Source organism: Trachinotus anak, unplaced genomic scaffold (genome assembly GCF_046630095.1).
Source record: "Trachinotus anak isolate AG129_WGS33_773 ecotype Australia unplaced genomic scaffold, CSIRO_AGI_Tana_v1 ptg000003l, whole genome shotgun sequence".
In the NCBI taxonomy this organism is placed as follows: Eukaryota; Metazoa; Chordata; class Actinopteri; order Carangiformes; family Carangidae; genus Trachinotus; species Trachinotus anak.
This window is the reverse complement of record NW_027273854.1, coordinates 24,618,516-24,638,397: the sequence shown is the minus strand read 5'-3', so window position 1 is coordinate 24,638,397 and position 19,882 is coordinate 24,618,516. Positions and strand designations below refer to the sequence as shown.

The 19,882-nt window shown below is 40.2% G+C and overlaps 1 protein-coding gene across 2 annotated transcripts in view; it reads left to right on the top strand.

Moving 5' to 3' along the window:
* LOC139618672 (carbonic anhydrase-related protein 10-like) overlaps positions 1–19,882 on the top strand; it is a 144,297-nt gene that overhangs the window by 83,283 nt on the left and 41,132 nt on the right. For both annotated transcript variants that reach the window (XM_071474813.1, XM_071474814.1), the window contains exons 4-8: positions 4,574–4,759; positions 7,173–7,268; positions 7,689–7,761; positions 9,984–10,138; positions 11,047–11,221. In XM_071474813.1, the coding sequence (XP_071330914.1) occupies positions 4,574–4,759; positions 7,173–7,268; positions 7,689–7,761; positions 9,984–10,138; positions 11,047–11,221 (685 nt within the window). The remainder of the gene's footprint in view (positions 1–4,573; positions 4,760–7,172; positions 7,269–7,688; positions 7,762–9,983; positions 10,139–11,046; positions 11,222–19,882) is intronic.

The following is a 19,882-nucleotide window of genomic DNA, read 5'->3' as shown; positions in this document are numbered from 1 at the left end:
TATTATACAAACAGCAGTAATGAATATGTGAACATAGTGAATGCCATGCAAAATGCATGATGAATATGGTTGGCATGCAGGTAACGAGCATTAATAGTTAATGTGTTTCCAGGGGCGTTGAGAGGAGCTGACAAGATATGACTCTGGAGCCACATGAGCAACAGGAAAAGCAGTTTTAATCCATACAAACAGAATCGCTTTATTTGTCCTGCATGGTAAAGGTAGAGGAATTTGTTATGTGTTACCGGGCAAAGTAAGCCACAAGGACAAGTCAAACCAGACACACTCAACCATGTAAAGATAAGTTTAAGCTTTTCAGCTGCTGTGTCGTTTTCTAAAAGAATGTTTTTAAACCTGCATCAGTTTTACAGCTGAAGAGGTTGGGATGAAATCATCTGGGTTTGGTTTGCAGGTTAAAGTTATTTAGTTTTTCAATTTTCTGCACTGGTTTCAGCACAAAGTCTAATGTTCTCATTAAGCAAACTTCATACTTCAGGTATTTTGTCTGTGTGATCAGCTCAGTTGGGATTCAATGAAGGAAGAAACGCTACTAAAATAAATTAAGCTTGGTGCTGTAATTTTTGCAGCACTGTCCAGTTTGGATTATAATTTAACACCAATACTAAGTGTTAGTTTAGAAAGGATTCAGTCTTATGTTTCAAATCTATTTTCATCTGGCATAATTATGGTGATTGTGCAAGCTGGTCAGCTATAAACACCAGTTACCTCACTTACTAATGTTTGGTTTTTATTTATGCAGCTTTTGTTGTTTGTGTGTTGAGGCAGCACAGAGTATAAATATTAAAGCTGCAAGCAGTGTTGACTGGGCCCTTGCACTGTCATGCACATCGGGGCAGCTGGTTTGGGATGTTACATCTGCCTTATACAAATTACGTACTGCAATGAAATTGTGTGTGTGTGTGTCACACCCATGCGCAAGAACCATAAAATATGTCTAACAGGTGCAGTTTTGGTAGTTTTCAGGCACATTTAGCCCCTAAAAAAATGAAATTCATCATTTTTAAGAATAATAATAAACATCAGTTTCAAGAGGGTCCTCACGGTGGTCAGGGTCATTAGATGACTATATACATGTATTACTATCATTATTTAACAATATTCTGGGCTTTCTATATGTACAGTTATGTTCATAATAATAGCAGTGTGTTTAAAAAGGTGAGTAAACCTCAAAATCCTTCAAATAAATTCTATTTTAATGAACACAAATGCATTGGGGACACTGCACATTCTATTTCAAAGCAAGAAAATTGGAAAAAGTAATTGAATTTGATAATATTTTACAGAAAGTCAAGAAATATAATGTTCAAAAAAATAGCAGTGTTTCTTTCTTTACAAACTCAAAAATGTACTGTATAAACTAAGAAATGCTTGAAGATTCAACTTTCCTGAGAATCATAAACTAATATTTAGTTGCATAACCACAGTTTCTGATAACTGCTTCACATCTGTGGTACATGGAGTCGACCAACTTCTGGCACCGGTCAACAGGTATTGCAGCCCAGGACAATTGTACTACGTTCCACAATTCCTCTGCATTTCTTGGTTTTGCCTCATGAACAGCATTTTTTATGTCAGCCCACAAGTCTGGAACCATGATTTTGCTTGCTTGTTGGTGTGTTTGGGGTCATTGTCTTGTTGAACACCCATTTCAAGGGCATTTCCTCTTCAGCATACGGCAACATGACTTCTTCCAGTATTCTGATGTACTCAAACTGATCCATGATTCCTGGTATGCGATAAATAGGACCAACACCATAGTACGAGAAACATCCCCATATCATGATGCTTGCACCACCATGCTTCACCGTCTTCACTGTGTACTGTGGCTTGAATTCACTGTTTGCAGGATGTCTGACAAACAGTCTGTGGCCCTTAGACCCAAAAAGAACAATCTTACTCTCATCAGTCCACAAAATATTACGCCATTTCTTTTTAGGCCAGTCAATGTGTTCTTTGGCAAATTGTAACCGCTTCAGCACATGTATTTTTTTTAACAATGGGACTTTGCGGGGGCTTCTTGCTGGTAGCTTGGCTTCACATAGACGTCGTCTGATTGTTACAGTACTCACAGGCCATCTTAGATCTTCTTTGATCCTCCTGGAGCTGATCATTGGCTGAGCCTTTGCCATTTTGGTTATTCTCCAATCCATTCGAATAGTCGTTTTTCTTTTTCTTCCTCGCCTTTCTGGTTTTGGCTGCCATTTTAAAGCGTTTGATATCATTTTAGCTGAACAGCCTATCATTTTCTGCACTTCTTTATAGGTTTTCCCCTCTTTTATTAATTTCTTAATCAAAGAATGCTCTTCTTCTGAACAGTGTCTTGAACGACCCATTTTACTCTGTTTTTCAAGGACAAATGCACAGCCAGCATATGCAGCGTCAGTTGCCTTGATCCTTAAATAAGGGCCACCTGTTTAACACCTATTTTTTTCACATAATCAACGACCTCACTAATTGAACTCGGCACTGCTATTTTTTTGAACACGCCCCTTTCAGTAAATGATTCAGTTTCACAGAATCAGCAGCATGCACATCATGCCTGTTGGGTTTGTTGGTTTTCTATACCTTTATTGAACCTTCTAGAAACTTACTTGCAGTGTAGAAGTTGAAATTCTAACAAAAACAGTGATTTATCTTGCTAGTGATGTGGGACTGCTATTATTTTGAACACAACTGTAAATAATAAGCACATTCTATTGCTTTGCTCCATGAAAAGCAAATAATATTATTTGGTATTTATAACCTGGTATTATATTTGGTAATCACATATTTTATAAGTGTCAAATTAATAATAATGTTTTGTGTTATTGTGGTGTTTACCCTCATCTAAAAGTGACAAGCTGAAACTCTGCCTGTGTTTGTCTTGTTGCTGTCTCTGTCACTCTGTGTAAATAATGAAACGGTTGGTTTTGTGGTTGTGTTTGCTGGTTCTGATATCCTCCAGTCTGACTCTGCACACAGTCTCACTCAGCTCTTCTTGAGGTGAATGTGGTTACTGTGTAACAATGTTAAATCTGTGTAACATTAATGTTACTGATGGTACACAGAGATCTGTCAATGTTAGTGTTGTTGTTAGTCATGTTAGTGTTGTTGTTAGTCATGTTAGTGCTGTTGTTTTTCATGTTAGTGCTGTTGTTAGTCATGTTAGTCCCGTTGTTAGTCATGTTAGTGCTGTTGTTGGTCATGTTAGTGTTGTTGTTAGTCATGTTGGTGCTGTTGTTAGTCATGTTGGTGCTGTTGTTAGTCATGTTAGTGCTGTTGTTGGTCATGTTAGTCCCGTTGTTAGTCATGTTAGTGCTGTTGTTAGTCATGTTAGTCCCGTTGTTAGTCATGTTAGTGCTGTTGTTAGTCATGTTAGTGCTGTTGTTAGTCATGTTAGTGATGTTGTTGGTCATGTTAATACTGTTGTTAGTCATGTTAGTGCTGTTGTTAGTCATGTTAGTGCTGTTGTTGGTCATGTTAATACTGTTGTTAGTCATGTTAGTGATGTTGTTGGTCATGTTAGTGCTGTTGTTGGTCATGTTAGTGCTGTTGTTGGTCATGTTAGTGCTGTTGTTAGTCATGTTAGTGCTGTTGTTAGTCATGTTAGTGCTGTTGTTGGTCATGTTAATACTGTTGTTAGTCATGTTAGTGCTGTTGTTAGTCATGTTAGTGCTGTTGTTGGTCATGTTAATACTGTTGTTAGTCATGTTAGTGATGTTGTTGGTCATGTTAGTGCTGTTGTTAGTCATGTTAGTGCTGTTGTTGGTCATGTTAGTGATGTTGTTAGGGCTCTGGTTGGGCAGGGAACAAGCACTATAAATTAAAATGCATTTGATTTGAGTCAGCTATAAAAAGGTGTGTACATGATGTTTACTTTTCACTGTTGGTGGGTGGGTGAGTGTTTATAGAGGCATTGAAGTGATCACATGGTTGGTTTTGGTTTTAGTTTGTTGTTTCAGGTATTTTTTTTTCTTGTGTGACCCTCAACAGTGGCTCTGAGAATCCCAGACCTAAACTATTATTTCTACCACCACCACCACCACCACCACCACCACCACCATCACTACTACTACTACCTTTGTTATCCTGAATAAACAAAGACAATCCCATATCATTCCAGGAGCCCAGCTGCAAGTGTGGCTAACACCAGTTTATCTGTTTAACTTGACTTGAATTCAGGTAGAGATGTGATTGATGCTCTTGACATGTTTTGGTTTTTAGGCTTATGAAAATAAGGACTTGGACTTCTCTAATGTAAGATTTGATACATGTGAGATGTGACTGGACTTTAGACTTAAAAGAAAATTTTGATCCAGGAAATATATGCAACAATATAAAATAAATAAACATAGCTTGGCACGTCACATATTCAATTAAATACTATTTAAGAAGGAGCTTAATAATAGTTTAATAATAAAAAATAATAGTTTTTCACATGCAAAAAGCAATGTATCCTACTTATGGTATATATTACTTATATACACAGCATATAACTTCTAATGTGATATTGAAGAAGTAGAGAAATTACAGGCATCATATTATTAATCCCTCTCTGGCTGTTTCTCTGTAGATGGGAGGCACCATGTACAACACAGGGAAGCATGTGTCCCTGCGGCCTGACAAAGCCCACCTGGTGAACATCTCCGGGGGCCCGCTGGGCTACAGCTACCGGCTGGAGGAAATCCGCCTCCACTTTGGGAGCGAGGACTCCCAGGGTTCAGAGCACCTCCTCAATGGACAAGGCTTTCCTGGAGAGGTGAGAGAAAACACAGAGATGACACAGATACATGTAACAGAGCAGTGAATAGTAACAGGCTGATAAGATAATTGCTCATAACAGATCAAGCAACTGGCTTTTTAGAAATAATGATTAGATGATTATTTTATCCCAGGTAAAGGCAAACACAGGGAGATGCGCGTGCACACACACACACACACACACACACACACACACACACACACACACACAGTACACAGAAAGTTCACCTCTCATTAAGAAACATACTTTTCATATGTGAACAATCTGGTTCTCAAAGCTCATCATGAAAGCAATTCAAACCTAGTTGTTGAAACTGGAAAAGCTAATTTTCTCTTGTCTTTGTGAAGTTTGAGGCTGTGCAGAGATTCCCTGGGCTCTTTCAGGGATCACAACTCTGCATTTGTTTTGCAAATCCAATGTCTCCAGAGAGACACACAAAGATGTTAAAAGGGAGCTTTTAAACTTTTCAGATGCTTCACACTCTTTCTATGCAAATTGGGTTTGTGGTTCTGCATCTCTCAGAGATGTTAAGAAGAAAAATAATCTCATTGATTGAGTCAAACCACCACCACCACCACCACCATCACTACTACTACTACCTTTGTTATCCTGAATAAACAAAGACAATCCCATATCATTCCAGGAGCCCAGCTGCAAGTGTGGCTAACACCAGTTTATCTGTTTAACTTGACTTGAATTCAGGTAGAGATGTGATTGATGCTCTTGACATGTTTTGGTTTTTAGGCTTATGAAAATAAGGACTTGGACTTAAAAGAAAAATTTTGATCCAGTAAATATATGCAACAATATGAAATAAATAAACATAGCTTGGCACGTCACATATTCAATTAAATACTATTTAAGAAGGAGCTTAATAATAGTTTAATAATAAAAAATAATAGTTTTTCACATGCAAAAGCAATGTATCCTACCACAGCCTCTCCATTTAGAGAACCATTGCTCGCTGGTGTTAAGTTTATGAAGCCTACTTCATAAAGTAAAAGGCTCAAGCAACCTTTTACCATTGAGCCCTCTCATAAGTCTGAGGCCATTGTACTTTTCCAAAAAACAGCAGAGTGGTCTTCAATGATCCATGAAAAACCTACCCAAAGAGGACCCAAACACAGTCATGGTTTCTGACACAAATTCGGACCTTACCGATTTGTCATATGAGGCATTCAATCTTCTTCTCTTCAGTGTTAGTGGGTCTGCACCACTTACCTGTTCCTGGCTGACAGGAATGGAACCTGCTTGTGGTCTACTTGTGATTCACTTCAAGATTTGACGTGTTTTGTGCTCAGAGATGCTCTTCTCAGTAGAACGTCTGTGCTGCATCATTCACTTTCATTAAACTTCCTCAGAGTAAAATCTGCTCTGCAGCAGTCACATGCTGTACACACAGTTATGAGACAGTGGTACAAATACGTATTTTCAATGAACTTGAACTTATTGTCCCACTAGTGACGAGCTAAAGAGCCTGCCAGCAAACCTGTTAGCTCTGACAGCTTTTCTCTTATTCACTCACTCTTAACTGAATGACATGATACATCCCTGTGAACAAAAGAACTGTGGTTCCCAGTTAGTCGAACACCAGGCTCAAGTTTCTCCTTTAAACATCAGGTTGTGATCCACATGTAGCCAAACACTCTTTCGCTGAACTTGCATTCATCCATTATGCCCGAAAGTGAACTTAAACCAAGGACCTTCGTGTTATAAGGAGACAGTGCTAATCACTGTGTATAGCCATAATTTCCCCCCCACAAAATTAAAAACTGATAACTAAAGTACAACTGAGGCTTAAAGCTCAAAGACGAAAGAAGCACTCCAGCAAGAGAGTGCGATGAGGACATAAAAACCAACATTAAAAAAACACTGAAAGCATTGCAATAGCATTTACAACTAATTCGGCTTATACGGGCTGCTAAACTGATTTTACAGCCAAACACAAAAAAAGGTCTGACAACAAAGAACAGTGCAGTACAGAAAGTGCAAGGATGGAAAATACTGAAGGTTTCTTCACAGTCTGCACTTTTCAATAAAGACTCTGGACAAACTGAGAGTTAATACATGTGCAAGGTGAGGGTCACATTATCAACATAACTGGTCTCCATAGTTTCTTTGCATTGCATTGTAAAATTGCATGAGTGGCTCCAGTACTAACTACTAACTAAGAAAAAGGAAATAGTGGAAATTAACTGCATTTCAACGTACCATGTTTTAAAAAGTTGATCCACATGCTTACAACCCACTCCGAGTAAATATCCAGTCCACCACAACCCACCAGTGTGGAGTCACTCAAGTGGACAATACATTTTTCAAATAAAAATCCAATCCAATCCATTTGTTTCAGTCTGCTGGACTTGCCGTAGGTTAGCTTGCAATGCTCTGTGTCATTGTGTCTCTGTTTCAGGTCCAGCTGATCCATTATAACCAGGATCTGTATGCCAACTTCAGTGAGGCAGCAAAGAGCCCCCATGGCATCGCTGTGGTCTCCATATTCATAAAGGTCAGCGTGACTCACCGGGGGTACAGTGAAGGACCAGTTAAGAAGCAAATACATCTGTGAAAGAGATGATGATTTGATGAACTCAGTCATAACATAACTGCATTTAAATAGTGTATGTGGCCTTGTTTTATAATATTCCTGGGGTCTGAAAACTGGGAGCCCACTAGACTTGTGAGGTCTGACAGCTTTGAGGGGACTAAAATGCTGGACCCACAGTTTAAATGGCTGTTTGAGGGTTGAGACTTGGTTTTAGGGTCAGGCATTCAGGTATTATGCATTATTATGCATTATGTATATAATGGGTCCCCACAGATGTAATAAGACAAGGGTGTGTGTGCATCATGTGCATGTGTGTGCATGTGTGTTGCACAGTGGTTTTTGATGAATATTTGATCCCCCTCTCTCCTTGTCATCTCTCAGCTCTCTGAAAACTCCAACACGTTCCTCAACCGCATGCTCAATAGAGACACAATCACCAGAATCAACTACAAACGTAAGACACACACACACACACACACTAACACACACACACACACACACACACACACACACACACACTCACACACACACACAGTCTCTCACCTGCTCTCTCTGCCTGTGTATTGTCCCTAGACAAACTAATTCAGCTTTGAACATCCACAGGAATGTATCTGTTTCTTAGGGTAAATGTGATCTTTGAAAAGCTCTATATAACCTACTACACTGTTCATTACAATTCATGATATGAGATGATTATAACACGTCTTGTTCTGACCAATGTCCAATAAACTCTTGGTGTCAAGCAGGCCCCTCATTGGCTGTTACAATGCTCTACATAAATTTTGTAGAATTGGATTTTATGTTGCTGTGAAGCTGAGAGTAAAATACCTTTAAAAGATGAATTCTACCAAAAGTCGAAACCTCAGCTCTGTGCATGTACGTCAATATTCTTTGAAATGCTCTCCTGTGATTTAGATTCTGTTGTACTTTGTGATAAATCGAGTCGCTGGAGTGGATGTGAATGTGGGTTTGGTTGCAGTAAGGATTTAGTAACATTGCAATCACATTTGTAAGTAAATATAACACGTTTAACCCAACATGACTTTACAGGTGCACATTACAAACCAAAAAGCAAAACTCTCTAAGGGCAGGGACACAAATTATGATTGAATGCTTCACTTGTTGATAACTTCTCTTCTGATCCAGTGTCTAACTGCTGTTTTCATTAAGTTTATTTTAAGCATGTTTTCAGTGGTGGAGCCAGGCGGAGGCCTGGTGCCCCTGGCTACGGTCTGGCTACCCCACATAGCACAACATGATGCTAAAGGGGCACACAGTATGTTAGAAAGTAGCATCAATAGGTCCTGACCAAACATCTGTTTGTGGCGAGATGGGAGTGAGAATGTGCTGCATGTGTTTGAGCGAAATACATCGTGATAACAAGACTAAGAGTCTCCAGTCTTGCTAGCAGCCCTGTGAGGCTGCAGTTAGGCACAGTGGTGCTTTCAGATAAATGCTAACATCAGTATGCTAACATGCTTACAGTGATGTTAAGGATGTATAATGTTTACCATGGTCACCATTCTAGTGTAGCATATTAACATGCTAACATTCACTAATTAGAGCTAAACACAAAATAAGCTACAGCTGAGGCTGGTTATAAAACAAAGTATTGGACAAAGAAAATTTGGCCTAGTGGTCGTCAGAGGATCATCAAAGTTATTGCAGTTCATCCTGAGGGGGGCAAAAATATTTATAGAAAATTTCATAACAATCCATCCATTTTTTTTTTTCACTCAGAATTACAAAAGTCAACATCATGGTGGCACTAAAGGAAAATCAGAGGATAGGAAAGGTCTATTCATCCTCTGGGAAATCTTTTATCATAAATTTAAAGGCAATTAATCCAGAATTGTTGTTGAGATTTTTCAGTCTGGACCAAAGTGGTAGACTGTTGTGTAACACTAAACATGCTCATCTCTTCTTTCTCTTATATTCTTTCTTGATAATGGCAGATCTATAACTGTAACACAATACTCACAAAGAAGGACACATGTAGAGGAATTTTCCAGTGTTTTCCCTCATTAGGAGAGCATTCTTAATTTCATACAAATTACAGCACTACATTGCCAAAGTCTGCTGTCCAACCTCAGCTATGAAGATGCACGGCCCTCTGGGGTATTCCCTCCTGTTAATGGAGCTAAATATAGCAGCGCCACACTGCTACACACACACACACGCACACGCACACACACACACACAGACACAGACACACACAGCATCTTGTTTTTGTCATCATTACATTGCCTTATATTAATCACCTTGAGACATTTATATGAACCAAGAAATAAGCCATAACCTCAAAACTGAACGGAGTCTGTGGAGTCTGTTGGAACCATGTTTTTTGGCCACAAATGTGAAGTGAGTCCCTGATAAATACAAGAACAGACATACACACACACACACACACATCTCTGCTCTGACATTTTGATGCGTTTTCTCAGGCAGGCAAATCATTCATTTTAATTGGTCCAAACATTATACATTTCTGGAGTGTACTACTTCAACCACGCCAACACACACACACACACACACACACACACACACTCACACACACACAATTCATCTCCTCCTTTCTCAGAGCATTCTTCTAAATGGTTGTAAACATAACAGACCAACACACTTCAGCACTACAACACCGTCTCCCTCCCCTCTTTCTTCTTCTCTTCTCTTCAGATGACGCCTTCCTATTGATGGGCCTGAACATAGCCGACCTTTACCCTGACACCACACGTTACATCACCTACGAGGGCTCCATCACAGTCCCTCCCTGCTATGAGACGTCCACGTGGATTCTGATCAACAAGCCTGTCTACGTGACACAGATGCAGGTACACGGGAGCGCAGGATACATAAATGTGCCGTGGGGAAAATTAACGGCTGGGGCAGAAATGTAGTTGTGAAATTCCTTGCTTGCATAGGGCACTTTGAATTGCAAATTATGATCTTGTAACCTGTGACTGAAAGCATCTGCTTTTTGCTGAGTGCTTTAGATAAAAGAGGCAGTAACAGTAATGTAATGAAATGCAGTGCACACACACAAAGCACACAAAAACACTTCTTTTGCCTCCCACTATTCTGAGGCTCTACAGATGTCCTCTTCCTTCATCTGTATCTTTAAATCATTTGTTCTTTAAACAGTGTGAATGAACATCAACATCTGCATGCAGCCACAGTGACAGCTGTATCTCTAAGCATGATGCTGTAGCTGGGTGACCATGAAGCCTCTTTATGACACTGAACAGAAGCTGGATTCAAACCTCTTTCTTCAAATCAGGAACCCACCATCAAAGAGCAGCACAATGCAATCTGCAATCTCTGCAATCAACTCCCACACACCATCTGCCATTTACTATCACATTATTTACTTCCTGCTCACACTCACCTTTGCTCTCGCTTGTCTGTCAGCTTTCTCAACCTCTCTCTCATCATCAGTTTTTTTCTTCCTGACATTTTTCACCCCTGCCATGGCTGTACCATGGTGCAGCTCCTCATTTGGGGTCGGGAACATGTTGCTGCCCTAAATGACTCACCCACATGCCCAAGTAGGGTGAGGGGAAGAGTTAGAGCCACAGGCAGTAAGGAGCCTGTTGTACTAGACTGCAGTAGTGGGAGGGTTGTAAGTGTAGGATAAGTCATAGCATGGTGGTTACCTCTTGATTTAAACTAAACTGAGCACAACTCTATGGCGTGTCAACCTCCACACATTCTCCTTTAACCCTCCACTCGTCCTCCACAGATGCACTCCCTGCGCCTCCTCAGCCAGAATGAGCCCTACAAGATCTTCATGAGCATGAGCGACAACACCCGGCCCACCCAGCCTCTGCTGCAGCGCTGCATCCGAACCAACATCAACTTCAGCAAGCAGGGCCGCGACTGCCCCAACAACCGCGCCCTCCGCCCACAGTACAGAGGTAATACAGAGGACGAAGTAGCGTTTGTTCTGCATTAATGAATGAAATGCATCCTGAGGTATTCTGTTCTGCTCAAAATACTAAATGTGAAGTATAATTGTGTGATTGCTGAAATAAAAACTATAAAAACAGTATCGATAGCATCACCACGTGGTTGGAAATCAGTTAACAAATATCGCAAAATGTTTTGGGTAAGATCTTGGCAGCTGCAAGTCGTAGAAGAAAAATTCTGGTGTCTCTGGATTCAGTGGATGATGCTGAATCAGCTCATTTGCATCCTAAAAAAATTCCCACCAGTTCTGAATTAGTGGTTAGACATCATTTTGACTCCCTATCCTACATCCCTTTTACAAGATTCACCAAACGACCCTGAACACAACCATTTATTTGATTTGGATATCGAGATAGTTTTCAATCTGCTCTAACTCTTGAATGCTTTATTCAAATGGAACCAAATTTGAACCACATGTACAGACTGACACTGACAATAAGTCTACTGAGTTTCATGCTGAAAGAAACAATAACTGCTTTAAAGAAAATACAAGTAGTTCCAGATAGTGATGGCTGAAACATGGTTCTACTTTTAAAATGCCAAGCATGAGTAGTCAGTGTTAGTTTGTTGACATCTTAATTAAAATTAAGATTATATATCCTAATTAACAAGAGGAGTGCACAAAATAGATAATATTTAGAAAACTGTGGAGACTACAGAACAGCATTTTTAGCAGCAGCAGCAGCAGCTTTCAGCAATCACATACATTTTCTATGAAAATGCAGATTCTAGTTTTTTCTTTCATTATTTGCCCATTATCCAGCTGTTTAGTGCATTTTTATATGCCTGTGGCAAAACTGGAGCTATTTTAAAGTAAACCTCTAAAGTTTGCTAAACCTCTGTGGCTCATGGGTCTAATTCGCTCCCCTATAAACAACCCATATTAAACCCAGTGACGATGATAAATCCCTGTTAGCTGCAGTCAATCACATAATGTTTTACAGTGGATGTTAGGCTGTTACATTTAGTTTGATGGACATTACACTCAGGAACACCTTCAGAGTATAGATAGGACAGGAGAAGGAGTGTTATTGGGTCTTCAGACTTAAAACAGCATTGATTTAAAAAATGGAAGTGGCTGTCATTATTTGGTTGGTATGTTACATCTGGGAACACTGGGAAAGTGAAATATAGTGGAAACCATTTATAGTGATCAAAAAGCTCAGGACAAAATCATACCTATATAAATGCTTGTTAAATAATTTTCTCATTATTATCAAGTCGTCGGCTTACAGTGCTCATTTTGGGTCTTTTCACACATAAAGTTGATTCCATTTCCTCAGAAAATGCCTCCCCGTCTTTGTTTTCTATACATTTCACAGTACAGAATTAAAAAGCAAACCACTGTAGAAATTGAAACTATCCCCTAATATATTAAAGTCACAAAACACCATCTGCAGTGATGTGAAACTGTGAGAAATTGCAGGAAATGAGCACAGCGTTCACTCATTCTGCAGTGAGACTTGACACTCAATGGTGCCTTTCACCAGAAGCCAGAAGACAGGAGGGGTGCACTAATTAAAGTAGTGAAAATGTGATAATTAGTCACAAATAACATTATGACAAATTGTGAATATGACTTTTGAGGTTTTTAATCTACATTTTGCATCAGTAGCTTCTAACAGCATGAAATGTATTAGTTTGTTTAGACTCTTGACAAGAAGAGATATTGATGTGTAAGGTTTAAATTCGTTGTGAGTGTCAGTGGTAGGTCCTCATGAGTGTAGAGATACAGCTTATCATTAAAGCTGCATCAAGCAGGGAAGGAAGGTTGACTGAATAGAGCTCTTTGTCAGCCCTGTGCTGAGAATCTCCTTGGGGTAAAAGAAGGATGAAACACATATGAAAATAATATATACAGTGGGAAAAAAAAAATAAGTGTGCCCTTGGATTTAAGAACTGGGCGAACCTCCTTTGGCAGCAATAACTTCAAACCAGCTCTTCCAGGAGCTGCTGATCAGAGCTGCACAATGTTCAGGATGAATTTTGGACCATTCTTCTTGCAGAGATGCTTCAGCTCAGACATGCTCTGAGGATGTCTGGTGTGAGCGGCTCTCTTCAGCTCACTCCACAGCATATGTACTGGGTTAAGGTCTCAGTTCTGACTGGACCACTCCAACTTTGCTACATTTACACCTGGTGTGGAAACATTGCTGGACCAGTTTTAGTTTGAAAACTCTGGGATTGTGTTGTAGTCTGGATGGGCAAAAACTGAGCCTTTTGGTAACCATGATGCAGACGCCCATGTTTGTCTCCTGATTGGGTCTTAGGCTGGGAGCACACTGTGTGCGTGGTGTGTGTGTGGCGGCTGCAAAACATCTTGGTTTTCATTTTTGCGCCCATGCTAATGGGTTAGGGCCGACTCACTGCCTGCATGAGATGTGTCTCATGCTTTGCAGTGCGTCACGTAATCTAGAGATTCAGTGTCTCGCATATTTTTCATGCTTGATGCATACAGTTCTCAGCTGTTTACAGTGATACTGACTTCATACTACCATCATTACATACAGTTGACACCTTTTACCATAGCTGTCTATGTCTAGACTGAATCTGAATATGATACAGACATAAATATATATATATATATGTTTTTAATCATTTTATCAGCTGCATGTGGAGTGGCATTTAGTGACATTTTTTGTCAAAAATAAATTGGAAATTTATTTGTGATGAAAAGAAATCAAGTAGCTTGGAAACCCGAGCGAGATAGAGCTAGCAGTAGCAGCGACGCCATGCACAGTCGGTGTGAACACACACATGCAGCAGTTCAGCAACGCAGCCCCCACAGACATGCAACACAGGCAGTGTGTTCCTGGAGTTATCAGTCACGACTTTCAGTGGTGAATTCAACATGTATAATGAACTACAAACATTGCTGACCTTGTTGTCTTTGGTAACAGCTGTTAAATTCTGCATTTTAACACTACAAATGTCTTTGCTGTTCCTCGTTGGTAGTATTTGCTGCAGCTTTCACCAACTGCAGAGTAGATAACCTGCTTTTTGGTCACACTGGCCTATGCCTAGTGTACAGGATATCCATTTGGTCATGTGATATCCATTTTCAGGTATGTACGGAGATTGTTCTCATTTTAAAATGTCAGTTTAAAATTAAAAAAAAGGTGTTACTGTGGATGCAGCCTTACTTTCATGTTTATGGCCATTGTCCTTCTGCCTCACCCAACTTCTGCTGAGCTTCAGCGGGTCGGCAGCCACCCTGACATGATCCTGGAAGACACTTGGGAATTTATTTTCCTCTCGATGATGGCGAGCTGTTCAGGCCCAGAGACAGACATTTGTGTGATTTGTTTGTTATTAGTTAAAAATAGATAGTATTTCTTCATGATTGTAAGATCTGATCATAATTTAGGACAAACTCACACATAAATTGAAGTAATTCCAAAGGATTCACTTACTTTTTCTTGCCACTGTATATAGTGAGGATGTCAGGATGTCATTCCGACTGGATAAGTGTGACCACATGGTGACAAAGAGAGGTGACTGCAGGGATGGTGTTATCAGAAGGCAAGATAGCGGATGTACAGGACAGCTTTACATTCCTGGGTATCCCACAGGCCAAAGAGAGCCAATGCAAGAATCATCCACAGCCAAATACCTCCAGAGGGTAAGACAGGTGCCGAGAAGGCAGCTCAGTGGTGGAATAATACCCAAGCCATCGACTTGTGCACCCACCAGTCATCAGATACCCAGATGGAATAGTAAGCTGGAGAATATCGAAGCTACAGATGTCAGCTCTTCAAAAGGAGGGTTCCTTCCAAAGTCCAGCACCACAAGTCTCTACCAGCAATGAAAAGAGGGAGGGCAAGGATTAGTGAGTGTCAGAACCTTGATTCAGGATGTAACAAGATGGCGGGGTAAAACTGGGAACCTGAGAGCCATAACCAAGTGGCAGGGATAGTGTCCAGTATGGATTAGAGGTCCCCAGGTCCTGATAGGATACAACCCTCAAGCTCCCAGACCATGATAGAGGACCCCCCCCACACACATATACAGACACACACACACAGACACACAGACACATGGGAGTGAGAGGGAGATTATATAATAGATATACATCCAAAGACAATACACTCCCACACCATATGTGTGTGTGTATATATATTGTCTGTTGGTGCGGATGTAAAATCAGGTATGCGTAGGTGAGCTAGTTCGAGTTAAAGAAAAGCTGGTACATCACACACACTCACACACACACACACACACTCACACACACACACACACACACACAACAAACGTTGAAGTGTTGAAGTGTTGAGTGTAGGAGTCTTCATATCCTTCAGGAAAAATACACTTGCCAGCCTCCTTTGTGGCTCTGTGAATATCTTTGCTACTGATCTGCTCTCCACAACATCAGTGGTTTTCATGGACTCTGCTTCCTTTTGATAATGGCTTGTTACAAAACAGAGCCCCGACAAAAGTTTCTCTATTCAAGGTCAAAGAGAACAGAGGACACAGTGGCACTGAGTTTTCTCTCAGACAACAGTGTTGGACTTTATGAAGAAAAGAGAGATGTGCTGAGGGGAGACTGAGAGTGGAGAACAGACAGAGAGCAAACATATTCTGTGCAGTCCCAGAGAACATTTGCAGAAATAATATGTGGACCTAATTAAAGCTGAGCTGGACGAGACGTTGTTCAGTTTTATCACAGTTTCTGGCTACAACATCACGTTCAGGGCAGCTGTGGCTCAGGAGGCAGAGATACTAATCGGAAAGTCGGTGGTTTGATCCCTGGCTCCTCCAGAACCCCAAAGTGCCCCTGATGTATCATCAGTGTGTGAGTGTGTGTGTGTGATAGAAAAGTGCTGAATGCACAGAAAGACCACTGTATGAATGTGTGGATGAATGGGTGAATGTGACTTGTAGCGTAAAGTGCTTTGAGTAGTTGATAAGACTTGAATAGCGCTATATAAGGGCAGTGCATTAGCCCCACTGGCCCATAGAGTCAGGTACAGTGGATGGAGCTGTGCTAAAAAGAGAAACAAACAGATAATAAAAGCAAATACACATAATTGCTATATATGTATTAAGTTCAACGTACAATATATTAATTTGGATTGAGAACGTTTATCCTACTTCATTGATAATTTCACACTGTATATAACGCTATATAACAAATATAATAAGTTAGATGTAAGCAGCAGGGTGGCTGTATAATTAGATAATTTAACGTGCGATGTGACAATAATGAGAGAATCATATTGTGTTTTTGTGATCAAGGCCCTTTAAAATGTAAAAATGTTACTCTCTGGACTTCATGATTGAAATGATGACAAACACAAAACCTGGGAGAGCTGGGGATGTGGTGACTGTGATGCTTTAGACATCAGATTAGTTTCTCATTATTTTGTTACTGTTTGAATAACTAACAAGTATCAACTCTCAGCCGAAAGCTGCAGGCAAAGCTGGGATCACTCAGAGGCAAACTTCATGAAATAGTGCCAAACAGACAGAGTCTGGTTTTCGGAACATCGTCTCACACTGTGGCAGATCTGTTTGTGGACTCTGGCATGCTGGTTGGAAACTGAGTGCTCACTGACTTCTTAGTCTTCAACCACTTTAAAACCGTTTTTTATTGGTGAAGTACCATTAGCTAGCACTGCAGCAGTCTGTTTTGTTTTCCCAATGACCTCGGAGAGAAAATGCTGTAAATGTTGTCATTTACTTACATAATGCAAGACAAACACAGTATTAATCGTCTTTAAGAAATTGCATGAAAGCTTCAGTCAATCATATTGATGTCATCACCTCCAGCTTTCATGTGTCACTGCATCCAGGCACTGTAGTGTTAGCGCTTGATTCACTTACTTTTATTTGCTTGTTTCATTACAGCTGTCACAAAAGTGAGTAGGTTATCCACAGGGCCTCTGAAAATGATCCAGAAAAACAACCCAAAACAGTGAAACCCTGTGAGAAAGGTTACTAAGCTCCAGACAGTGGTGGCGATAATGTCTCAAGAAATACAGCAACATGTCGGCTCATGAACATTGATGTAAACAATGCAAGTTTCATAATATTCAAAAGTTTGGATATTACACAGTTGTGTGTTATAACAGAGGATGTTCCCCCTCACAGTGCCCGCATAAAGACCCTGAGGCAGAACGTTGGAGTGAGAGAATTTTCCTAACAACTACAAACTCTATGAACTCTATATTCATTCAGACTGAAGCTTCATGATTCATAAATGAATGCAACAAGCCCTTAACTCACTTGTGTTTGCCACTTAAATGGATATTCAGCAAGAAAATACTCCATTCTGAGAAAACTGGGCCCTCCAACGACAGCTAAACCTTTACAACACTCTAACCTGCTCCAGCCAATAATTGGATGTTATTAATATCATAGGAGTTCACTGATGCCACAATCCAGACTTTGTAAGGAATAAAGTCTGTCAAAAAATTCAAGCACATACCGCAATGTCAGGGGGCAGTGAGTAAGTTTGGCCTCGGGCCAGTTTTTTTGTAATCCATTACATGGTAACCAGAATGTAATCAAAGGCGAATTTAAGAAACTGATTTATAAAAATGCAACTGGAATTTGCTGTTACTGTTCGCATATGTGGTGCTGTGGCCCAAAGTCACATATGTTTGACAGATTTACTGAACTTGTGTAATTTTTTTTTATATCACACATTGTGTGTCAGCGGTCTGTCAACCATGCAACAAAACATTTGGAACCTCTTGTCAGAACATTACAGAATAAAAGCTCAAAATAGCTTTAAATACAGCATAAAGAATAAAGAAATAAAGCACTGCTGCAAAAAACACCTTTTATGTTGTCGGTAAAATCACTAAAGAGGATTATTGCCATTATTGGCCAGCGTGCTGCCAGTTGCTGGCCACAGCATATGATTATCCCTGCAGTAATAATCATATTTTGAAGTGATCTAATCAGCTCCCATCATCACATGTGAATCATTACCAAAGATAACAGCTCATTACATAGAAACATACAACGTCTGCTCATAAAACTGTAGGATACTTCATGGTTGCATTTGGGGTATATATTGTGTTGTAGTATTGTGCAAAGAGTTGCACATCTTCTGTTCTGGACTGGTGACCAGACTCTTAGATAAACTATGTAGCAGCCACTGGCTGTATTTGCTAATATTCTCTTGCAGACACAGAAATCAAATATTACTGCATTCTTTAGAAGTCGTGAAGGCAGATAATCAAACAGTGGGCCAGAGAGCTGAGGTAAAGACTCTGCTCTTACAGACCGAGTGAAGGAAAGAGACGATAAAGAAAGCAGACAGCACTCACTGGTGATGAGAGGATCCCTGGTGGGAAATAAGCAAATGCATTTCTCTTTTGGCTCAAGTTATTTTTTCTTTCTCACAGTCTTAATCACTCTGAATTTCTCTTCTTGTCTTTCACTTTGTTCTTCTCTCGCTCACACCCATTGATTTCCAGTCTGTACTTCCAGTCCTTTTGCTTCTGTCTGGTTTTCTCTATTTGTTAAGCAGTGGGGTCTTTGGGCCTTGACACACAAAGCTGTCCTCAGTGATTGACTTTGACTGATGAAAAGTTTTGCAATGTTTCACAACTTCTGTTAAAAGTTGCATTTGATCAGAGCGCAAAGACGATAGCAAATGACGAGTTGACTGTGAAAGTGCACATATGCTCCGTGGCAGCAATTACTCTGCCAGTTTTACAACACACTGAATCTAGCATGTGCTTGGAATCCAAAAAAAGATTGAGCGGATGTAAAAAATAAGGAGAAATTGAACTAAATGGTTGAAACTGCTGATTTTCAAGGCTCATCAACCAGTCAGAGTTCTTCCTCATCGACTGCCTGTGCCAGATTTAACATGCTGAAAGGTCTAATCATGCCAAAGGTGTAGAATACACTGCAAGAACTACCAGTGATGGTCGGCTACAGAGGCTCAAACACAAGCCAACTGATATGTGGGTGTGTTAGGGCTCTATTTGCATTGTTATTATCAATAAATCCAATTTTTAAAAAAACAGCTTCTACAATGAATTTATCCTATTAACACATATTGCCTGATCAGCCGCCACCTGATAAATCTTACTCCTCTGTGCTTCAGTTGTTGTCCAAAACTATTAAATTTGCAGATACAAATCAGAAGAATAAAGAAAAGTTATTGAGGATGAAGCTCATTCAGTGTCTAAAACTTTAATCAAGTCAATTTTATTCATATGGGGCCAAATCATAACAGAAGTTGTCTCAGGGCACATACAGCAGGTCCAGACCATACACTTCATAATATTATTTACAGAGACGCAACATTCCCCCATGAGCAAGCACTAAGCGACAGTGGCAAAGAAAAACTCCCTTTTAACAGGAAGAAACCTTGAGCAGAACTGGGCTCTGGGTGGGTGGCCATCTGTCTCGACTGGCTGGCTTGAGAGCAAAAAGAGGGTGAGGGAGAGGGGGAGAGAGAGAACATAACGTAATGCAAGGGGGAGAGAGACAAGAAAGTACAAATCTATGAGAGAGTCACGCAGAGTTGGTAACATGTATTAACGGGGTATTAATGCGTACAGATTGAGAGGGAGAGGAGGGGAGAGGTGCTCAGTGCATAATGTCCACTGACAGGATGGGCCTATTGCAGCATAAGTAAGGGATGG